A 20,278-nucleotide genomic window follows, 5' to 3' on the forward strand; every position below is an offset into this window, starting at 1 on the left:
TTGAAAATGTAACTGATTATTATGCCTAAAGGAGAAGGTAAGTGTTATTCGTAGTAATTGCCTGTGATTTTTCGGGGAAACACACTTTGATGTTTGATGGAGATTTACATATGAGGAGTAGAGTCCTAGCAGAGCAGGCGTTGTGGTCTTGGATGTACGGTCGGGAACGTGGTTGTTCCTTTGTAGAAAGTCACTGGTCCCTCTTTATGAGGAGAGAACGTGGATCTGGTGCCTGCGTTGCTAAAACAGGGCGGAGAGATGACAGAGAGAAACTGTGCTGTGCAGTGAGGTCCACCTGCTGCCCCGTTTTACTCAGGCGGGGAGAGAGCCGTGTGCTCCTGTCTGCGGCGTGGGGAGTAAAGGAGCAAGGGCAGCCCCGCGCATGTGGTCAGAGGGGAAGAGATCCAGCAGAATTACAGCAGCCTCTTAAAAACTCCCAAGTAGGGAGCCCAGTTCTGCATAGCCAGTCCTCAACTCCCAGTAGCCTTTCTATTTGTCACTCTCCTGCTCCTGCCAGTATTCTAAAGAAATGGCCATCCAAACACAGGCATGAGTAAACACAATAGTTTCAAGTGGGGAACATAAAATAACAGGTATAAGGGGCACCTGGGTGGCTCAATCCGTTAAGCGTCTGCCTTTGGCTCAGGTCATGATCCCAGGGTCCTGGGATCAAGCCCCACGTCAGGCTCCGTGCTCCGTGGGGAGTCTGCCTCTCCCTCACTCTCTCTCTGTGCTCTCTCTCTCTTTTTCTCTCAAATAAATAAGCAAATAAATAAAGTCTTAAAAAAGAAAATAACAAGTATACATTGAGTACAGCGATAAGAAAATACATAAATCCCGGCCAGGAATCAGTGTAGTCCATAACCAATGAGTATGTATTATTAATCTGCCATTTGTGAGCTGTGGGGCGTGAGCAAATGACTTGTCTTTACTTCAGTTTCCTCCATCTTAAGTGGTGAAAGTAACAGAACCTATTACATTTAGTTGTGAAAATTAAATGAATTAATACATGTAAATTTAGAGAAAGTTGCTTGGTACTTGAGTGGGTACATAATCTGTATTCTCATTATTGATCTAGGCTGGAAGATAAAAAGATGTGAATGATATAGATTTTTTTTTGAAGGTGATTAAAGTGCATGAGAAAAATCAAGATTTGTTTTTAAAATTCTGCTATTTTTCCCATTCAACTTACTGTTATGGAGAAAACTTCTAAGGACATAAAAGACACTAGGTAATGTGGTGCTGTTGATGTGCAGTGTGTTGGAAAGTTTTATTCCACCGTGTATCCTTAACACTGTATGTGCCTGTTAGAAATGTGATTGGAAATGCCTTGTACATTTAGGCCTGAACGCTGGGGGTAGGAAGGGTGTGACTTTTCCTTTTGTGGCATTCCTGGGGTCGTGCTGGTCGATTCAGGCTACTGACAACTCCATCATGGTGATTGCTCTTCTATTTGGGCATACTTTTTACTTTTTCTTAAATTTGTTATTAAATTGGGCAAATAATACACACACACGGTAAAGCATTTAACGGTACAAAAGGGAATGAAGTAAAAAGTGAGTTTCCATCCTGCATCAGGATGGGAGCCTGCATCAGGCTCCCTCCCTAGAGGTGTTGACTGTTTCTTGAATATTCTTCCAGAACACGTGTGTGCACACACACATTTACACAATCATAGCATAATTTATGTACTGTTCTGCATCTGTACGTCTTGAAGAATGTTGCACGTCAAAACACAGTAATGCACCTTATTCCTTTCCTTGCCCACATAGTATAAGGTAGAGTCTTAAAGTTGCTGATATCAATTTCATATGATTCAACCTAATAACTTTGGGAAATATATTTATAAAATCAATCTCTATAGATAGAGAAATCTCTATCTTTTTTAATCCTTGCGTATTACAAGCAGTGGATCTCATTGTACAGTTCTTGTGTGAATATGAGGGTAAGTGCGTGATATAAATTCTTGCAGTGGGTCTCATGTGCAGTATCAAGCTTGATACATCCTGCCGATTACTCTTTTGAATGGTTTTACCAATTTATGCTGCAGCCAGCAGTGTATAAGAGAATACAGGCAGAATTCTTGAAAGAAGAAAGAACGGAAGGCTGGAGCATTCATCCTTGCCTTCTGTTTCTACTCAGGAAGGCACTGAACTGATCTCCTTTTGAGTGGGAAGGGAGGACTGTGAGCCCAGAAATGGTGTGTAACAACAATTATAGCTGCAATCTGTTGAGCGCTTACTATTATTTTATATTATTTCATTTAATTCTTATGACGACCTGAGAGATAAGTTCTATTGTCACCGTTTAACCGATGAAAAAAATTCAGGAGGAGAGATTAAATAGCTTATCCAAAGTTCCGCAGTGAGTTACTAGCAGAAAGGGGTGGCCTGCCTCTCAAGATTCTCCTGTCTTCCTCCCTGTGCTCTGTAGTTTTATGTACAAAAGAAGGACATGGTATTTTTATTTTGGGTAAAACATTATCGCAGTCTATTATCTTTACACACACATGTGTGCACGCACACACACATATTTGTCTTTAAGAAACTTACATTTCCTCTTTCCCCCTCTTTCCCCACCAAAACAGTAAAGTTGATTTCTAAAATCCTGTTCCAATTTAAAGATAATTTGAAGCTATTATGTAAAAAATATACCTGTACTTCCATGTTTGTTGCAGCATTATTTACAATAGCCAAGAGTTGGAAGCCATGTAAGTGTCCATTGACGGATGAGTGAATAAGGAGAATGTGGCGTATATATAATGGAATATTATTCATCCATAAAAAGAAGGAAATCTTGCCATTTATGAGAATGTGAATGGACCTGGAGGGCATTTTGCTAAGTGAAATAGGTCAGACAAAGAAAGCTAAATACTGTATAATCTTACTTACATATGGAATCGAAAAAGAACCAAACTCATAGATAGAACAGTTTGATGGTCAGAGGAGGGGCTCAGGGATGGGAGATATGTGGATGAAGGTGTCAAAAGGTACAAACTTCCGGTTACAAGGTCACTGGTTCTGTGGGGTTGTAAGGTACAGCATGGTGATTATAGTCAAGGATACTATATTGTATATTTGAAAGTTGGTAATAAGTAGGTCTTAAAAGTTCTCATCACAAGAAAAAATATTTGTAACTATGTGAAGTGATGAATGTTAACTAAACTTATTGTGGCAGTCACAGTATATACCAAATCATTGTGTTGTATGTCTAAAACTAATACAATGTTCTGTATCAATCACATCACAACAAAACTGGAAGAAATAGAATAGAAAACAAATTTTAAAGACAATTTCATAGGAAATAGTTACTGGGATTTGAATTAATATAGTATTTTCTTATGTCATACTCTTTTTCACTTCATTTTATTGTTATTTAAAACAATTTTTTTTTGGAGAGGAAGGGGGTGGGAAAGGGCAAAAGGAGAGGGAGAGAGAATATTAAGCAGGCTCCAGGCCCAATGTGGATCCCCATGTGGGGCTCGATCTCATGCCCCTGAAATCGTGACCTGAGCCAAATCAAGAGTTGGACCCTTGGGGTGCCTGGGTGGCACAGCGGTTGAGCGTCTGCCTTCAGCTCAGGGCGTGATCCTGGCGTTATGGGATCGAGCCCCACATCAGGCTCTTCTGCTATGAGCCTGCTTCTTTCTCTCCCACTCCCCCTGCTTGTGTTCCCTCTCTCTCTCTGGCTATCTCTGTCGAATAAATAAATAAAATCTTTAAAAAAAAAAAAAAAAGAGTTGGACCCTTAACCGACTGAGTTACCCAGATGCCCCTATGTTATATTCTTATACATTGTGATATTGTACTTATTTTTAATATAGTTTTGTTATAATTACATATATACACATACATATATATGCATATATGTGTATAAAATTTGTAACTCGCATGTAATAACTATTTCAGATGGTTCTCTGTTCTGCTGTATGTTCGTATATTCGTTTAGCTTCATCAAATCAATTATCCAGTAAAAATATTCAGTCTTTGACCGCTTTTATATTTTTATTTTCTTCATTGTCCCTGTTGTATCAAATTTGAATCAGGTTCTGGTCGGTGCAAATCCCAGGAACAATCAAACTTAAATCCTTTTGAGGTAAGGCAGGATACGTCACTAAGTTAATTAATGATGGGGTCAGCACCATTTTTTTTTCCTTGTGCCTGCATGGCCCAGTGATCTGAGGCTCTAGATTAAGGCTCCAGTCTCTGGTGGATTTGAGTCCCACCACAGCCTTATTTTTTTTTTTATTCTGATTTTTAAAAAAACCCCATAAAATTTACCATGTTAACCATTTAAAATTGTTTTAAAGATTTATTTATTTATTATAGAGCGAGAGAGAGAGCTCATGAGTGGGAGAGAGAATCTCAAGCAGACCCCGCGCTAAGCGTGGAGCCCACCCAACCTAGGGCTGGATCCCTAGACCCAGAGATCACGACCCGAGCCAAAACCAGAGTCAGAGTTTCGGCCGACTGTGCCATGCAGGCGCCCCCCATTTTAACCATTTTTAAGTGTACACTTCAGTAACATTATAGGTATATTCGCATTGTTATGAATGGATCTCCAGACCATTTTCATCCTGCGAGTCTGAAACTCTAGGCCTGTTAAACAACAACTCCTCTTTCTCCTCCCCTACTAGATACTGGTAATCACCGTTCTACTTTATAGTTCTATGACTTTGACTACTTGAGATTATCTCGTAAAAGTGAAATTGTACAGTATTTGTCTTTTTGTGGCTGGATTATTTCACTTAGTGTAATGTCCTCAAGCTTCATCCATTTTGTAGCATATGACAGATTTCCTTCCTTTGTAAGGCTGAATAATACTCCGTCGTATGTATATACCACATTTGTTTATCCATTCATTGTTGATGGACATTTGCGTTGCTTCCATCTCTTGGTTATTGTGAATAGTGCTGCTATGAACACAGGTGTGCAAATATCACTTCTAGACCCTGCTTTCAATTCTTTGGATAGGTACCCTGAAGCAAGATTGCTGGATCATATAGTAGTTCTATTTTTAATTTTTTTGAGGAGACCCCATAATGATTTCCTTAGTGGCTGCACCATTTTGTAATCCGACCAATGGTGCCCAAAGGGTCCCCTTTCACCATGCCCCGCCAACACTTGTTATTTTTTGTTTTTTAATAGTAGTCTTCCTAATAGGTATGAGGATACCTCCTCATGGTTTTGATTTGCATTTCTCAGATGATTAGTGATGTTGAACGTCTTTTCATACGCTTGTTGGCCATGGTATATCATTTTTGAGAAATGTCTATCAAGCCCTTTGCTAATTTTTAAATTAGGTTATTTGATTTTTTTTGTTGAATTTTAGGAATTCTTCATATATCTTGGATGTTGACCCTTTATCAGATGTATGATTTGCACATAACTTCCCCCTTTCTGTAGATTGCCTTTTCTGATTAAAAAAAAAACATAAAATTTACCATTTTGACCATTTAAAACTTTTTTAGAAGATTTATTTATTTATTGTAGAGAGAGAGAGTGCATGAGTGGGAAGGGCAAAACAAGAGGGAGAGAGAAACACAAGCAGACTCTGTGCTTAGCGTGGAGCCCAATGCAGAGCTCGATCTCACAGCCCTGAGGTCAGGTCCGAGCTGAAACCAAGAATTGGTGGATCAACCAACTGGGACACCCAGGGGCCCCTGTAGGCTGCCTTTTCACTCTGCTCAGAGATTGTACCCTTCGATGCACAAAAGTGTTTCAGTTTGATGTAGTCCCATTTGTCTATTTTTGCTTTTGGTGTCTGTACTTTTGGTGTCATATCCAAGAAATCACTGCCAAGTCCAATGTCATAACGTTTTTTCCCTATGTTTTCTTTGAGGAATTTTATAGTTTGAAGTCTGTAATCCATTTTGAGTTAATTTTTGTATGTGGTGTAAGAAAAGGGTCTGGGGTGCCTGGGTGGCTCAGTTGGTTAAGTGTTTGCCTTTGGCTCAGGTCATGATCCTGGAGTCCCAGGATGGCGTCCTGCATCGGGCTCCCTGCTCAGCAGGGAGTCTGGTCTCCCTCTGACCCTCTCCCCTCTCATGCTCTCTCTCTCTCAGATAAATAAAACCTTAAAAAAAAAAAGAAAAGGGACCAACTGAATTCAACGCCCTTTTTGATGGTGTGCTTTGGTAATCCCTTGAAGGCTGAGGAGAACTGAAAAGCTTCCTGTGGCTGTGGAGTGGCCATCCTGGGCCCTTGAGTTCTATCAAAGCCATTTACACTGTACTGGACAGACATCTGTAGAGCACCTGCTAATTGTCTGATGTGTCTGGGAAGTGAGAGAAGGCTGTAACAAAAATAAGGCGGGGAACTGCCCCGCACTTTGTTCTTTAAAAAAAAAAAAAAAAAAAAAAAGATGGATTGGGGCACCTGGGTGGCTCAGTCCGTTAAGCATCCGACTCTTGGTTTTGGCTCAGGTCATGATCTCAGAGTTGTGAGATCGAGTCCTGCGCTGGACTCTGTGCTCTACCCCTCCCCCCGTGCGTGCGGGCTATCTCTCTTTTTCTCTAAAAATGAATAAATAAAATCTTTAAAAAATAGAAAAAAATGAAACAAATGTTAAACTCTAGTCAATGATATGCATTTTGAAGTTTTTAGAGGGAAGTGTACTTCCCTCTTTAAAAAAAAAGATTCCTGGGGCGCCTGGGTGACGCAGTCGTTAAGCGTCTGCCTCTGGCTCAGGGCATGATCCCGGCGTTCTGGGATCGAGCCCCACATCAGGCTCCTCCGCTATGAGCCTGCTTCTTCCTCTCCCACTCCCCCTGCTTGTGTTCCCTCTCTCGCTGGCTGTCTCCATCTCTGTCAAATAAATAAATAAAATCTTAAAAAAAAAAAAAAAGATTCCTAGATGGATAGAGAGGTGAATAGGTGATAAACAAGTATAAAATATAAATGTAAATGAATTTGCTCCCTGTTTGAAATTTTTCATAAAAAATGTTGATGAAGAAAGATGAGAAGATAGTACACAGAGGGAGACTTACCTTTACCTCACATAGCATAGGAACTGGCCTCTTATGTTTTGTCTAGCCTTTGTCAGGGTGGGAGGGTGAAGGGTAGAACTGGTTAGTACTAAAGGCATCTGCTACCCCTTTGGAGCCTCTGTAAACCTCTGAGTCATTCCCAGATGTGCCTTCTACCACAAGGGACCCGTCGAGTGACCGGTGGTAGCCAGCGATTGTTGTGGTTCCCCGGTACCTACAGAAAGGGGCATGTTTTATTCCTTACCTCAGGGTACAATAATATGTAACTGAAACAAAGTTTCATAAAACTATACTTTGCACTCTGATATTTTCTGTTCCAATTTCTGGAAAAAATGTCAGTTTTGATCCACTAATGGGTTAAGAACTGACAGTTTGAAAAATGCTGCTCTAACACATAAACCATGGAGACCGGAAGATTGACATATATCACTTAATATTCACGGCGAACATCGCCATAAAAATCCTCAGCATTTTCAGATATTCCGTAGAGCTTCAAAGCCCAAGAGACCCGGGTTTCATTACGTGTGCCACCGCAGCCTCTCAGTTGTGTGACCTTGGCAAAGATGTTTAACTTTCTAGCCTCAGTTCCATCATCTGGAAAATGGGGATATGAGGGGAAATACACACTTCATCGGGTTCTGGAAAAGGACTAAATGAAGTGGTGTCTGAAAAGTGCTTCACACAGTGCCCAACGGAAAGGCTTCAATAAGTGGTAGCTATTTTTATTAGCCATGAATTCATGAACTTCTGTGTTTGGGCCTCGAAAGAAATCAGAATGGGCTGCCAAGGAATATGGTGCCCCTCAGTATCTCCTTGAGCTCTCTTTTCCTGTTTGTTTTTGGTAGAAGTAACCTCGGGGAGCACCCGACTGTTGGCTGCAGCCCTGAGTAAAACAGTCCTTGGTTCTGTAGCAGTTGTCGGTGGTGGCTTTGGCGAGAGTGCCATTTGGAAACATGGGGCGTTTTGGCAGGCTCCGTCGTGTTTGTTGTTGGAGACTGCTTTGGCATAGTCCTAGGTGAAAGAGGGATGCCTGGGGTGTCTCACTGATTCATCCCTTTGGCATGGAATTCTGGATGAACCACATCTGACTTGGGGGGGTGGGCAGGAAGAGCCCGGAGGGCCTCGTTACCGAGGAGTTTACCTCTTTGAAATTCCCTTACCGAGGGATTACTCTGCACCATTTGGATTTCCTCTTTTTTAATCTGAACAACTTTGGCTGCTGATGGAAATAATTAGAACATGTTCTGGTATTTTTGGCACCATTAGACTTTTTGCTCTTCTTAATTTAGTAGAATCTTCGGGTTCTATTGCTGGGAGAGCCCTTACAAGATCCGTGCGAGCGCGCCGCCCGACAGGCCCCTCCGGAGCAGGGGCGGCAGCAGCCTTGGGCACGGCTGGGTGCGGTGCTCTCGCTCCGCCTGGCTGGGGAGAAGACGCGACACTCTAGCTGGAGAACTGGTGCATTGTAACCACAGCCAGTCTAAGAAAATGATGACCGTCACCACCGCGTGCTGCTGCAAACGCTGTTGAGTGTGCGTCGCACTGCTAACTGTATTTACCAGTTGATCACCTAGGACAGCATCCAATTTAGAGATCTCAGCGGCTTAATACAACAAAGATGTATTTGTTGCTCACGTATCCTGTCCGGTCTGAGTCAGGGTGGGGAATGTCTGTCTTTCTCCACACGGACACTCCGGGCTTGGGCTGATAGGGGCCCCAACCATCTTGTAGCCATTTAGGACCCATGCCTTCCAGGTTGCCATGGCAGGGAAAAGAATTAGCATTCACCCTTCTGTGCTTTTGCCCAGAAGTGATAGAGTCATTTTGCTCTGGCTCATTGGTCTGAACTGGTCGTATGACAGGGTCGTATGACCCTGCAGGCAACTGCAGGGGGGCTGGAAATATGGGGGAGCCTATGGAATATTTGATGAGCATTACCAAGGAGAAGGAGAAGTCGTATGTGGTATTCTATTTGTTAAAACTATATATTGAAAAAAAGAATGCAGCTTCCTATTCTCTAGGTCTACCAAGTTTCTTTACCAGCCTACTTTCCTAAGCCTCCAGATTCCAAGAGGCCATCATGGCAGCAGCTTTTACTGATGGCCTGGTGGGGACAGGGCAGCTGCTGCCAACCACGGGGTAATGGGATTCGTGAGCAGAGCAGCAGATAATACAGCAGAGAAGTAATGGGGGCAGCCGTGACTTCATCTGCTGACTTGGTGTGGTTACTTTGTGTGGTAGGCTGGAAAACACTCCCCCCTCTGCCCCAAACATAGCAGGTCCCAATCCCTGGAACCAGCGGGTGTCCTTATATGGCAGAAGGGGTTTTGCAGATGTGATTAAATTAAGGATCTTGAGATGGGGGGTTATCCTGGCTTAGCCCAGTGGGCCCTAAATGCTATCACATGTATCCTCATAAGAAGGAAGCAGAGGGATTTGACACTGTGACAGAAGAGGAGGAGGCAGAGTGGGGTGATACCGCGACAAGCCAAAGAATGCCCACAGCCACCGGAAGCTGGAAGAGGCGAGGAGTGGATTCTCCCCTCAAGCCTCTGAAGGGATTGTGGCCCGGGAACTGGGGAATGGGGCAAGAGTGAGAATTTTCTTTCCATACTCTCTTTTTTTCACCTTTTAAATTTAAACCATGTGAATGTACTACCTATTCAGTAAATAAATAAAATTAACCTTTACAGCCCTGCCAACCCTATAGTAGGGGAACATGGTTCAGTTTATTTATTCAAGGCTTTATTTATATCAAGGCTTCCCAAACCGTGTGCTGCGATTTAATTTCCTCAGCCTTGGGGAGTGCAGGCCAGGGCCAGGGTAGCCAGAGCCCCTGGGCTGGTGTCCTCGACTTCAAGAATACTACCCCTGCTGCCAGTGTGCTATGTAAATATTCTTATTTTCCACACGTGCAGTGATGTGGAAAGGTTGGTAAATACTGCTCTAGGTGAAGTGTGGCCTTATATTTTAAAATACATGTTGCATAAAAATAGCTATGGAAAACAAACAAACCAACCAGCTGGGTCCTTGGGGAAGAACCTAGTGATTATTTCACTCCAGTGCAGGAGTCCTCAGCCTTTTTTCCCCAGTGACCCTTGTGAGGAGGATGGTCATGACCTGGCGCTGGCCCGGGGAGGCTACTTGTGCTCCTGCCAGACCCCCAAAGCTGGCTCAGCCTCAGTGTTTCCCACACGAGCCCACAAGAAAAGAAAGCAAGGTAACATGTTAGGAAATGATCTTGACTTCACTTTTATTTACCAAGAAATAAATCACTGAAAACTTGGGTATGTCCACTGTCTGTCAGAACAGTCATTCTGACCCACCTTATAACTGACATCGCAGTTGAGAACCGCTGTCCTCACAGAGGAAGGAGCATTTCATATTGTGGCTAGCTGCATCGCAGGTTATTTTATTTTATTTTATTTTATTTTATTTTTTTAAAGATTTTATTTATTTATTTGGCAGAGAGAAAGACAGCCAGTGAGAGAGGGAACACAAGCAGGGGGAGTGGGAGACGAAGAAGCAGGCTCCCAGCGAAGGAGCCCGATGCAGGGCTCGATCCCAGAACTCTGGGATCACGCCCTGAGCCAAAGGCAGCCGCTTAACAACTGAGCCACCCAGGCGCCCCCTCAAAGGTCATTTTAAAACCCAAATAAGAGATCAGTTTTTAAAAGATTAGTGACGGGCCAAAAAAAAAAAAAAATAGTGGTATTACATGCAGTATATAAATAGAAACTTTATCAAGTTCAATTTTCATTTGAACTGTAATATCTGTTGTTCTGTTGTGTCCTGGTGGGTCTGATGATGTTGGTAATGGTGTCCGTTCTTTATGTTTTCTGGAAAAAGTAACTGAAGTGGTTTGTCGGTGTAGTACTATCTGAAGATATCTAAGAGCTATTAAAATGCTTAAAAATAAAATGATCAATTCTTCTTTTGTTCTCTTGACAGGATAATTGAAGCTATCTGCATAGGTTGGTTCACTGCAGAGTGCATCGTGAGGTTCATCGTCTCCAAAAACAAGTGTGAGTTTGTCAAGAGACCCCTGAACATCATTGATTTACTGGCAATCACACCGTATTACATCTCCGTGTTAATGACAGTGTTTACGGGCGAGAACTCTCAACTCCAGAGGGCTGGAGTCACCTTGAGGGTGCTTAGAATGATGAGGATTTTTTGGGTGATTAAGCTTGCCCGTCACTTCATTGGTCTCCAGACACTTGGTTTGACTCTCAAACGATGTTACCGAGAGATGGTTATGTTACTCGTCTTCATTTGTGTTGCCATGGCAATCTTTAGTGCACTTTCTCAGCTTCTTGAACATGGGTTGGACCTGGAAACATCCAACAAGGACTTCGCCAGCATCCCTGCTGCCTGCTGGTGGGTGATTATCTCTATGACTACAGTTGGCTATGGAGATATGTATCCTATCACCATGCCTGGAAGAATTCTTGGAGGAGTTTGTGTTGTCAGTGGGATTGTTCTCTTGGCACTACCTATCACTTTTATCTACCATAGCTTCGTGCAGTGTTATCATGAGCTCAAGTTTAGATCAGCTAGATATAGTAGAAGCCTCTCTGCTGAGTTCCTCAATTAACGCATTGCAAATCGATTCTTGCCTACACTTCGTTTGATAGAAAGAGTTGATGCTACTCCCATTCATCGTGCGTTTCTTGCTGGGTGAGCACTGCAGCGGTCCTGTCATCATGTTGGTAGGGGAAAAATTATCCTTCCCAGCTGAAGGGATGAAAGAATTTCCTTATAATGGAGTAACTAGGATTGACATTTCAAAGGAAAAGTAATAACTCCTAGAATAAATTTTAGGATCTTATTTTATTTAGGCTTGTCTCCTCCTTGCCTTGAACAATTACACTTTCTGTGTTTGTTTTAACGTATATTATTTGAACATTTAAAACTGAAAGGTACTATTTTCCAAATGTTTTTCCATCTTATGAATTCAGAAGAAGCTTGGAAGTTACAGTGTTTTTTGTTGGAGAGTAACATTTTCATTTCTAAATGTTTTATAATCTCTCATATCAATGTCAGAAGTATCCTGGAAACATATGTCACACGCAGGAACTGTTTAACAAATACTTTCAAAATTTGGCCAAATTTTAAACTGTATAATGGAGCTAGATCCAAGCAAGGATAGTATTTGAAAAACTTTTCCAGCATATTTCTCAATTCCCCAATTTATTTTTGTTTCTATTATTCACCTTATCATACAGCTTCATGGAAACTTGAGCATGTTTTCTTTTTTTCCATTTTGGATTTCTTTTATGTCTTTACTGAAATGACTCAACAGAGTATTTCAGAATGAGGAGAGCTTGTATTGTTAGCGTTTTATTGGAGTTCATTTTACTCGAATTCATTGCTGTTACTAGGTGATAATTGTCCTAACATTCAGATGTCCAAACAAGAATATTTCCAACGTAAAAATGATAATAGAAATAGTTTGATATTACAACCCATATTTATCTTTTCTGCTCTTAATTTTTTCCCGTGGGTTTAATAAGACTTACCAGATGAAAGGATGTTTATGTAGCCTTTTTATACCAAAGTCATACTTAGATGTTGTCATTGGATTATCATAAAAAGAGAAATTAAATATTTTCTTAGTCTTGGTTGCTATGTAGCTAAGCCAGTTTTAAGCCTGCTAAAAACAATGAATACGTAATTGTTTGATCTGAGCTTCACCATTTTGAATTGCAGCTACACCAAAACTTCTTATACCAATATTGAACAATATGCCACATTAATCTGGGTAGATTATTAGGACTAGATAATATAAAACTGATGACGATTTAGTGCTAAATTTTAGCAATATGAATTAAGATTTTGCTTTCCTCACCAATTGCCATAAAGAAGTCAGTATATAAACACAAAAAATTAAAGTCATAGATTCACAAATAGTTTAATGTTGTACACTGTAATTTAATGGGAGTGTGGAAGGCAGGTAGAGAAGGGATGGGACCTGGATATGTTTATCAAAGAACAGAAATGTTCATTAAAAGAATATGAGCCATCATCTAGTTCAGACCTTAATTAGTACAGGTAGACAATCAGGGCAAGAGAGGATATGACTGTGGAGGAATTAGGGCCAAAACCTGGATCCCTAGAAACCTACCTATCTAGCCCAGCGGCTTTTTTTTTTTTTTTTAAAGATATTTATTTATTTATTTTAGAGAGAGAAAGCACGAGGTGGGGAGGCCCTGAGGGAGAGAGAGAATCTTAAGCAGACTCTGTGCTGATCTTGGAGCCTCTCACGACCCTGAGATCAGGACCTGAGCTGAAACCGAGGGTCAGAAGCTTAACTGACTCAACCACCCAGGGGCCCCACCCAGCAGCGTATTCTCAATACACATCTGGGGTTTGAGAAAAGCCTCGAGAAGCCACACTTCTTTGGCGTTGCCATTGCTGGGCTAATAATAGCAAAACCGTTCCTTTTCCTTAATTTCTGAGTTTATGTGATATTTTGGCCATTAAAAGAATCTCACCCCATCTTTTTTACTACTGCACACTGGTATGCTACTTAATATACACTCAGAAGAAATTGTTATTTATTGTATATTTATTGTATTTTACTATATTTGAAATACATGGCATGGATTTATTTTTTTCTTACCTGTTTTGATTAAGGCTTTGTGATTCATGCAAATAATAGGCAGATGTTAGCAGCCCCATATTACTAATACAAATATGGTGGCCATCCATATTGCTGGCCCTGGGCAAGGCTTCATGGGAGTCGGTCTTACGTTCCCAAGGAAATTATAACCATCTCGAGGGCGGGGACCTGCTTTTCCTGCACACCCCTTCATACCCCACGGTGTCTGTGACAGATTTGGGCACAGGCTATTGTTGACTGATTCGGGGGGAGAAATCTCTGTGTGAAGAGGCAAGGAGAAGCACAGCCAGATGTGTACTTGTGAAGCCACACGTGTGAACACACACACACACAGGCTCCGAGGCTGCCCTTCAGTAACAAGAAATTCCTTGTTGGCAATGCCAGACTAAGGACTTCTAATGACTAATTCTAATGACAGCTCAGCTCCCCATTTACTAAGAATGATGATGAGAAATGATAGAGTAGTTCATTCATGAGTTAAAAAAATAGATTGTGGATGTTGTCATTTTCTAGGAACAGAGGCATTTTTCTTTCAACTTACCCTGAATGCTACTGCCTTAAAAAAAATCACTTGGTAGGACTTTTTTTTTTCTTTTGAGAGAGAAAGAGAATGTGAGGTGGGGAGAGGCAGAGGGAGAGAGAATCTTAAGCAGACTCCACACCCAGCGCAGAGCCTGACACAGGGCTCCATCTCACAACCCTGAGATCATGACCTGAGCCAAAATCAAAAATCGGACGCTCAACCGACTGAGTCACCCAGGTGCCCCGGGACTGCTTCTTTAGTTGTGCTTTTAGACATTTCTCATAATTCCGTCGTCATGGCACAAATACTTTCATTAGGATCTGCATGAGTACCAGTGAGTCGGATATTATCCTAAATTATTAGGATGCCTGCTGAGGAAAGAGGAAGTCCAAACGTTCTGATTTTACCACATGTGAGATTGTGACTTAATCTTCCATATAACTTGTCTTTTATCCTTTAAAATGGTGTTTCTTCAGATTAAAGATATAAATTACAGAATATATTTAAAAGTGAACTTACTCTTCACAATTCAAGGCCTTATTTATCTTTTTCTTTTATGGTACCATTGTTCTTGTGGGTTGCTTGTTGAGACTAGCCATTTGCACTTGCTTTGCACTTGGGTTTTGTAGCTACTTGTAACGACACATAAGTTCTTACTTTCTTAAAAATGTAGGAATATATTCTTTCACAGTGGCTGTCAGCAAATCACAGTAATACTCTGTTTTTAAATTTTTGTCCGGATGTCTTGCCTAGGTCTCTGGTGACCTGGGAGGCGGGGAAGATGGGGTTACGTTGGATATTTGTGTTAGAAGGATTTCCTTTGTTGGTTTTATATTTTCAAAAAGCAGCTGATTTTTCCTCTTTGCTAAAGAAATGAAAAATAAAAAACTGAAACCTCCTAGTTATGCTTCACCGTTAAGCTTCTGTAACTCCAAACTTAGCACATAGCTTCACAAAATATTTCTAGAGCTCTCTGATCCTATGTAAGTGTACATTCGCTTATGGTATGCAATATACCATCTGAACAAATATGGTGTAAATATGACAATAGGGCCTTAGTAAATTAGAACTAAAGGGCCCTGGAGACCTCTGGTCTCCTTGCCCCCTTCCTTTGCCCTTGATCTTGGCCATATGTCAGCAGCCAGCGGATGTGCTCCCTCCCGGTGGCTTGTGATTTACCTCTCATCCTGATTTGCCTAGGACTGTCTTCATTTTAGCACTGAAAGTCCCCGATCCAGGGAAATCCCTTCACCTCGGGTGCACTGGGACGGTTGGTCACTGTAGTTTCAGGTCAGGCCCCAGAAACCTGGTTTCCAGACTTTCAGTTCAGTAGTCTGTGACGTACTCGTGTTTTGTTTTATAACATCAGAAAGCATGAAGGATTTCTTCTTTAAATATTTTCTTTGGGGCTTCGGAGCCCTTTCTTATAGGTCAAATAAAGAGCAGATGTTCCTTTGAGATACCCTGGATGTCAGGAAGGATGGCTTGGGACCAGTGCATAGGGAACTCAGACTTCTGGTGAAGGTTTTAAATTGCAGAACTTCGTATACACCCATTCTCGTGTATACGAGTAAGTGCAGTTCATAGCCATCATGGCATTATTTAGAGGGCCAGATTTGGGAAGTGTCATAGCTGCATAGGGAGTAACATGGCTTGACGCTTTCGTGGAATGTTCTTTCTTCTTTTCTTTCTTTTTTTTTTTTTTAAAGTAAGCTCTAGGCCCAGTGTGGGGCTTGAACTCATGACCCTGAGGTCAAAGCGTCGTCTGCTCTGCCCACTGAACCAGCAGGGCACCCCTTTCATGGGATGTTCTGTGAACATTCCAGTTTAGTCAGGGAAGGTGGCCGACACTTCTCTCTTGATTCGGCATGCTTTTATGTGGTGTTTTGCTTCCTGCTCTTCCAGACCCATCTGCGCCCCAAGAACTGGGCCTGTCAGCTCTGCCTCATGCTGTGGAGCCTTCCAAAGACTTGTGAAAGAAATGTCGTCTACCAGTGTGATCACATTGTCCCATTCTGTGATTAACTTTTTGTTTTTTTCTTTCAGCAATTCCCCACGTAGGCCTAAACTTCCAGATTTTTCCAGGTTTTTTTTTTTTTTTTTTTGTTAAAGATTTTATTTATTTATTTGACAGAGAGAGAGAGACAGCCAGCGAGAGAGGGAACATAAGCAGGGGGAGTGGGAGAGGAAGAAGCAGGCTCATAGCAGAGGAGCCTGATGTGGGGCTCGATCCCATAACGTCGGGATCACGCCCTGAGCCGAAGGCAGATGCTTAACCGCTGTGCCACCCAGGCGCCCCAGATTTTTCCAGTTTTTATCAAACATCCCCAATAAGTACTTATACGTTAGGCCATAAGCTTAATCGCCAGTTGATTAGTGACTGGCACTTGATAACCTGCATTTATGCTGTAACTTAAAACAAATTTTAAGTAGCTTTGGTGAGAATCCTTTGATTGAATACTCAACTGAGTATAGTGAAAGCATAAATGACATTTAGTGGATGAAAGCCTGAGGGAGTAAATGTTTGGATCTCACCTACCAGAACTAAGTAATGCTGTGTCACTTATAGCCAAAGAAGTGATCTTGCTTTATTTATGCAACGTTGTATTAAAACTGAAATTAAAATTTCACATACTCTTGTATTAGGGTGTTTTGTTTTTAAAGAAAGGGCACATAAGTAATGACAGGTGTTTTTGCTGTATTAATAGACAATGATTTGTTCAACTTCCGTATTGCTTTTTAACTGTATGCTACAAGCTTGATCTTGCAGCTCTGTTGTGGAATCCCATGCTTTCCTTCTCTACAGTACAGAGGGCAGGAGAATTTCACGTTTTTAGGGGAGATCAGCATTCGAGTTATAAATCCTGAACTCTGATACAAGAGGTGCGTGTGGGGGGTGTGTGGCCATAGCTATACATGTATTTATTTTGTCTTACTGTTTTAGCCATAGCCAATCTTTTGTATGAAACACTTGAAGGCAAAAAGGCAAAATCAAGAAATGGATGTGAGGCTTAGCTTTCAAATTCAAGTGAAAGGCTGTTTTTGTTCATAGGACAGAATTGGGAAGTTTCGATTTTTTGCTTTGAGATAAACTGCCTAACTTCTTATCTGTATTTTTATTCAGTTTTTCTTATCATTTGGAAGGTTTTAAACTAAATAGTATCAGTCATAGTTGTAAATGAGAAAAATGGGTCATGGTCCCCTTCTTGATAAGATTCGTTTTATAATAATTTAAGGGAAATCACCTTTTATTAACTCTTCCATGCAACTCAGTTGAAAAAGATCAGGTAGAAGTTGAGGAAAACATGTATGTTTGTGTCTTCTTCTTCTTTTTTTGTTTAGGTCTTTTTCTTAAATACATTTTTTTTTAAATTTATGCACCTTTATGTGCTTCAGCACAAGACAGACGTAGGAACACGCGGCATGCAAGAAATAATTAGCTGCATCCCGCTTTTTGTAATAAATAGGTTTCCCAGCATTTGTATGGGAAGAAAGTTGGTAAACTTCATCGTATTTCATATATACAATAATGGATGTGTACAGGTATTCAACTGTGGGATCCTTTTAACCTGTGAGTCAACCTTCTTTTGTGTTATTATCCCCCAACATATCTCTTAAGAAGGGCACCCCTGCATAGGAATCAGAATCCGATCAAATGACTGAAAAGCTACCACGTGTGAAATCAGATTTGAGGAATTATAACATTTGACTTAATAATGAGGATTTTTATCAGCCAATGAAGTATGAGGTGGTCCTAGCAATGCATATTTTAAAAATTGAGATATAATTCACATAACGTAAAGCATATAATTTCAAAGTGTACAATTCTGTGATTTTAGTATACTCCCAGAACTATGCAACCATCACCACTCTCTAACTCCAGAACATTTTCATGGACCCCATACTCGATAGCAGTCACTCCCCATCCCCCCCACCTATCCCCTGGTAACCGCTCATCTCCTTTCTGTCTTTATATATAGTTTTGTTTGTTCTGAACATTTCACATAAATGGAAACCTGTGGCCTTTTGTGTCTGGCTTCTTTCCCTTAGCATAACGTTCTCAGGGTTCATCCATGTTGCAGCACGAATCAGTACTTCCGTTGTTTATCGTGAAGCAGGTTTCTTTTCTGTGGGACACCACATTTTGTTCCCCCATTTCTCTGTTATAAATATGTGGGTTGTTTACACTTTGGGGATGTTGCTGTGAACATTCATGTACAGGTTACTGTGAGCATATGTTTTTCCCTCCCTCCATATATACCTAGGAATGGAATTACTGGGTGGCAATGGTGACACTACGTATAACTTTTTGAGGAACAGCTACAGTTTTCCAGAGCAGCTGAACATTCCCACGATGTTCCCACATCCCACCCAGCGATGTGTATGAGGGTTTCAGTTTCCCCACATCCTCCTCAACGCTTCTTTTCTTTTCTTTTTTTTTTTAAATAATTGCCATCCTAATGGGTGTGAAGTATCTCATGTGACTTTTTTAAAAAGTAATCTCCACATGCAACATGGGGTTCAGACTGATGACCCCGAGATCAAGAGTCAGATGCTGTACTGACTGACTAGGCCAGCCAGGTGCCCCTCATTGTGATTTTGATTTGCGTTTCCCTAATGACTAATGATATTGAGAGTATTTTCATGTGCTTATTGATTATTTATGTATCCTTTGGGACAAATGTCTATTCAAATAATTTTCCCATTTAAACAATGGGTTATTTGTCTTTTTATTGTTGAATTATAAGACTTCTTTTTATATTCTGGATACCAGTTCCTTAACAGATACATGATTTGCAAATATTTTCTCTCAGTTCGAGGGTCGTCTTTTCACTTCCTTAATGGTATCATTTGTAGCACGCAAATTTTAATTTTTGATATAGTCCAGTTTATCTTTTGTCTCTTGTGCTTTTGGTGATGTATCTAAGAAATTCAAGGTCATGAAGATTTACTCCTGTGTTTCCTTCTGAAAATTTTATAGCACTAGGTCTTGCTTTCAGGTATTTGATCCATTTTGTGTTAATTTGTGTATACGGTATGAAGTAGGGGTCCAATTTCATTTTTTTTGGAGGCAGTATCCAGTATCCTCTACCATTTTTTTTTTTAAGATTTTATTTCTTTATTTGACAGAGAGAGACAGCGAGAAAGGGAATACAAGCAGGGGGAGTGAGAGAGGGAGAAGCAGGCTTCCCGCTGAGCAGGGAGCCTGATGCGGGGCTCGATCCCGGGACCCTGGGATCATGACCTGAGCCGAAGGCAGACGCTTAACCACCGAGCCACCCAGGCGTCCCTCCTCTGCCATTTGTTGAAGAGACTATTTTTTTCCACCATTGAGTGGTATTGGTATAATTGTCAAAAATCAGATCACCATAGATGTATGAGTTTATTTCTGGATGCTCAGTTCTCTTCCATTGATCTGTATGTCTGTTATGCCAGAACTACAGAGAAGACTTAATAGTCAGTTTGGAAATCAGGAAGTGTGAGTTCTTTTTACAAGATTGTTTTGGCTATGATGGGTCCCTTGCATTTCCATATGAATTTAGTATCAGCTTGTCCATTTCTGCAAAAAAGGCAATTGTAATTTTGATAGGGATTGTATTGAATTTTGATTGAGAATGTCAGTCAATTAGGGTGGTACTGCCATCTTATTGATTCTTAGACTTCCAATCCATAAACACAGTATGTCCTTCCATTTACCAAAGTCTTTAATTTTTTTCCAGTGTTCTATAGTTTCCAGTATAGAAGCCTTGCCTTTCTTTGGTTTAATTTATTCTTAAGTATTTATTATTATTATTATTTTTTTTTTTAAGATTTTATTTATTTATTCGACAGAGATAGAGACAGCCAGCGAGAGAGGGAACACAAGCAGGGGGAGTGGGAGAGGAAGAAGCAGGCTCATAGCAGAGGAGCCTGATGTGGGGCTCGATCCCAGAACGCCGGGATCACGCCCTGAGCCGAAGGCAGACGCTTAACCGCTGTGCCACCCAGGCGCCCCAAGTATTTATTATTTTTTATGCTATTGTTAATGCCAATTGCTGTCTTAATTTTATTTTCAGGTTATTCATTGCTAGTGTATAAAAACAGCTAATTTTTGTATATTGATCTTGTGTCCTGGAACCTTGCTGAACTTAATAGCTCTAAT

General features: G+C 41.0%; 1 protein-coding gene across 2 annotated transcripts in view; it reads left to right on the plus strand.

Annotated features, from left to right (window-relative positions):
• The window catches only part of KCNG3 (potassium voltage-gated channel modifier subfamily G member 3), a 40,736-nt gene extending 29,075 nt beyond the window's left edge, over positions 1 to 11,661 (plus strand). For both annotated transcript variants that reach the window (XM_026479704.3, XM_026479701.3), the window contains exon 2: positions 10,940 to 11,661. In XM_026479704.3, coding sequence (XP_026335489.1) covers positions 10,940 to 11,585 — 646 coding nt within the window. In that variant the 3' untranslated portion in view covers positions 11,586 to 11,661. The remainder of the gene's footprint in view (positions 1 to 10,939) is intronic.
• The last annotated feature ends 8,617 nt before the right edge of the window (positions 11,662 to 20,278 follow it).

This window comes from Ursus arctos, unplaced genomic scaffold (assembly GCF_023065955.2).
Source record: "Ursus arctos isolate Adak ecotype North America unplaced genomic scaffold, UrsArc2.0 scaffold_8, whole genome shotgun sequence".
NCBI lineage: Eukaryota > Metazoa > Chordata > Mammalia > Carnivora > Ursidae > Ursus > Ursus arctos.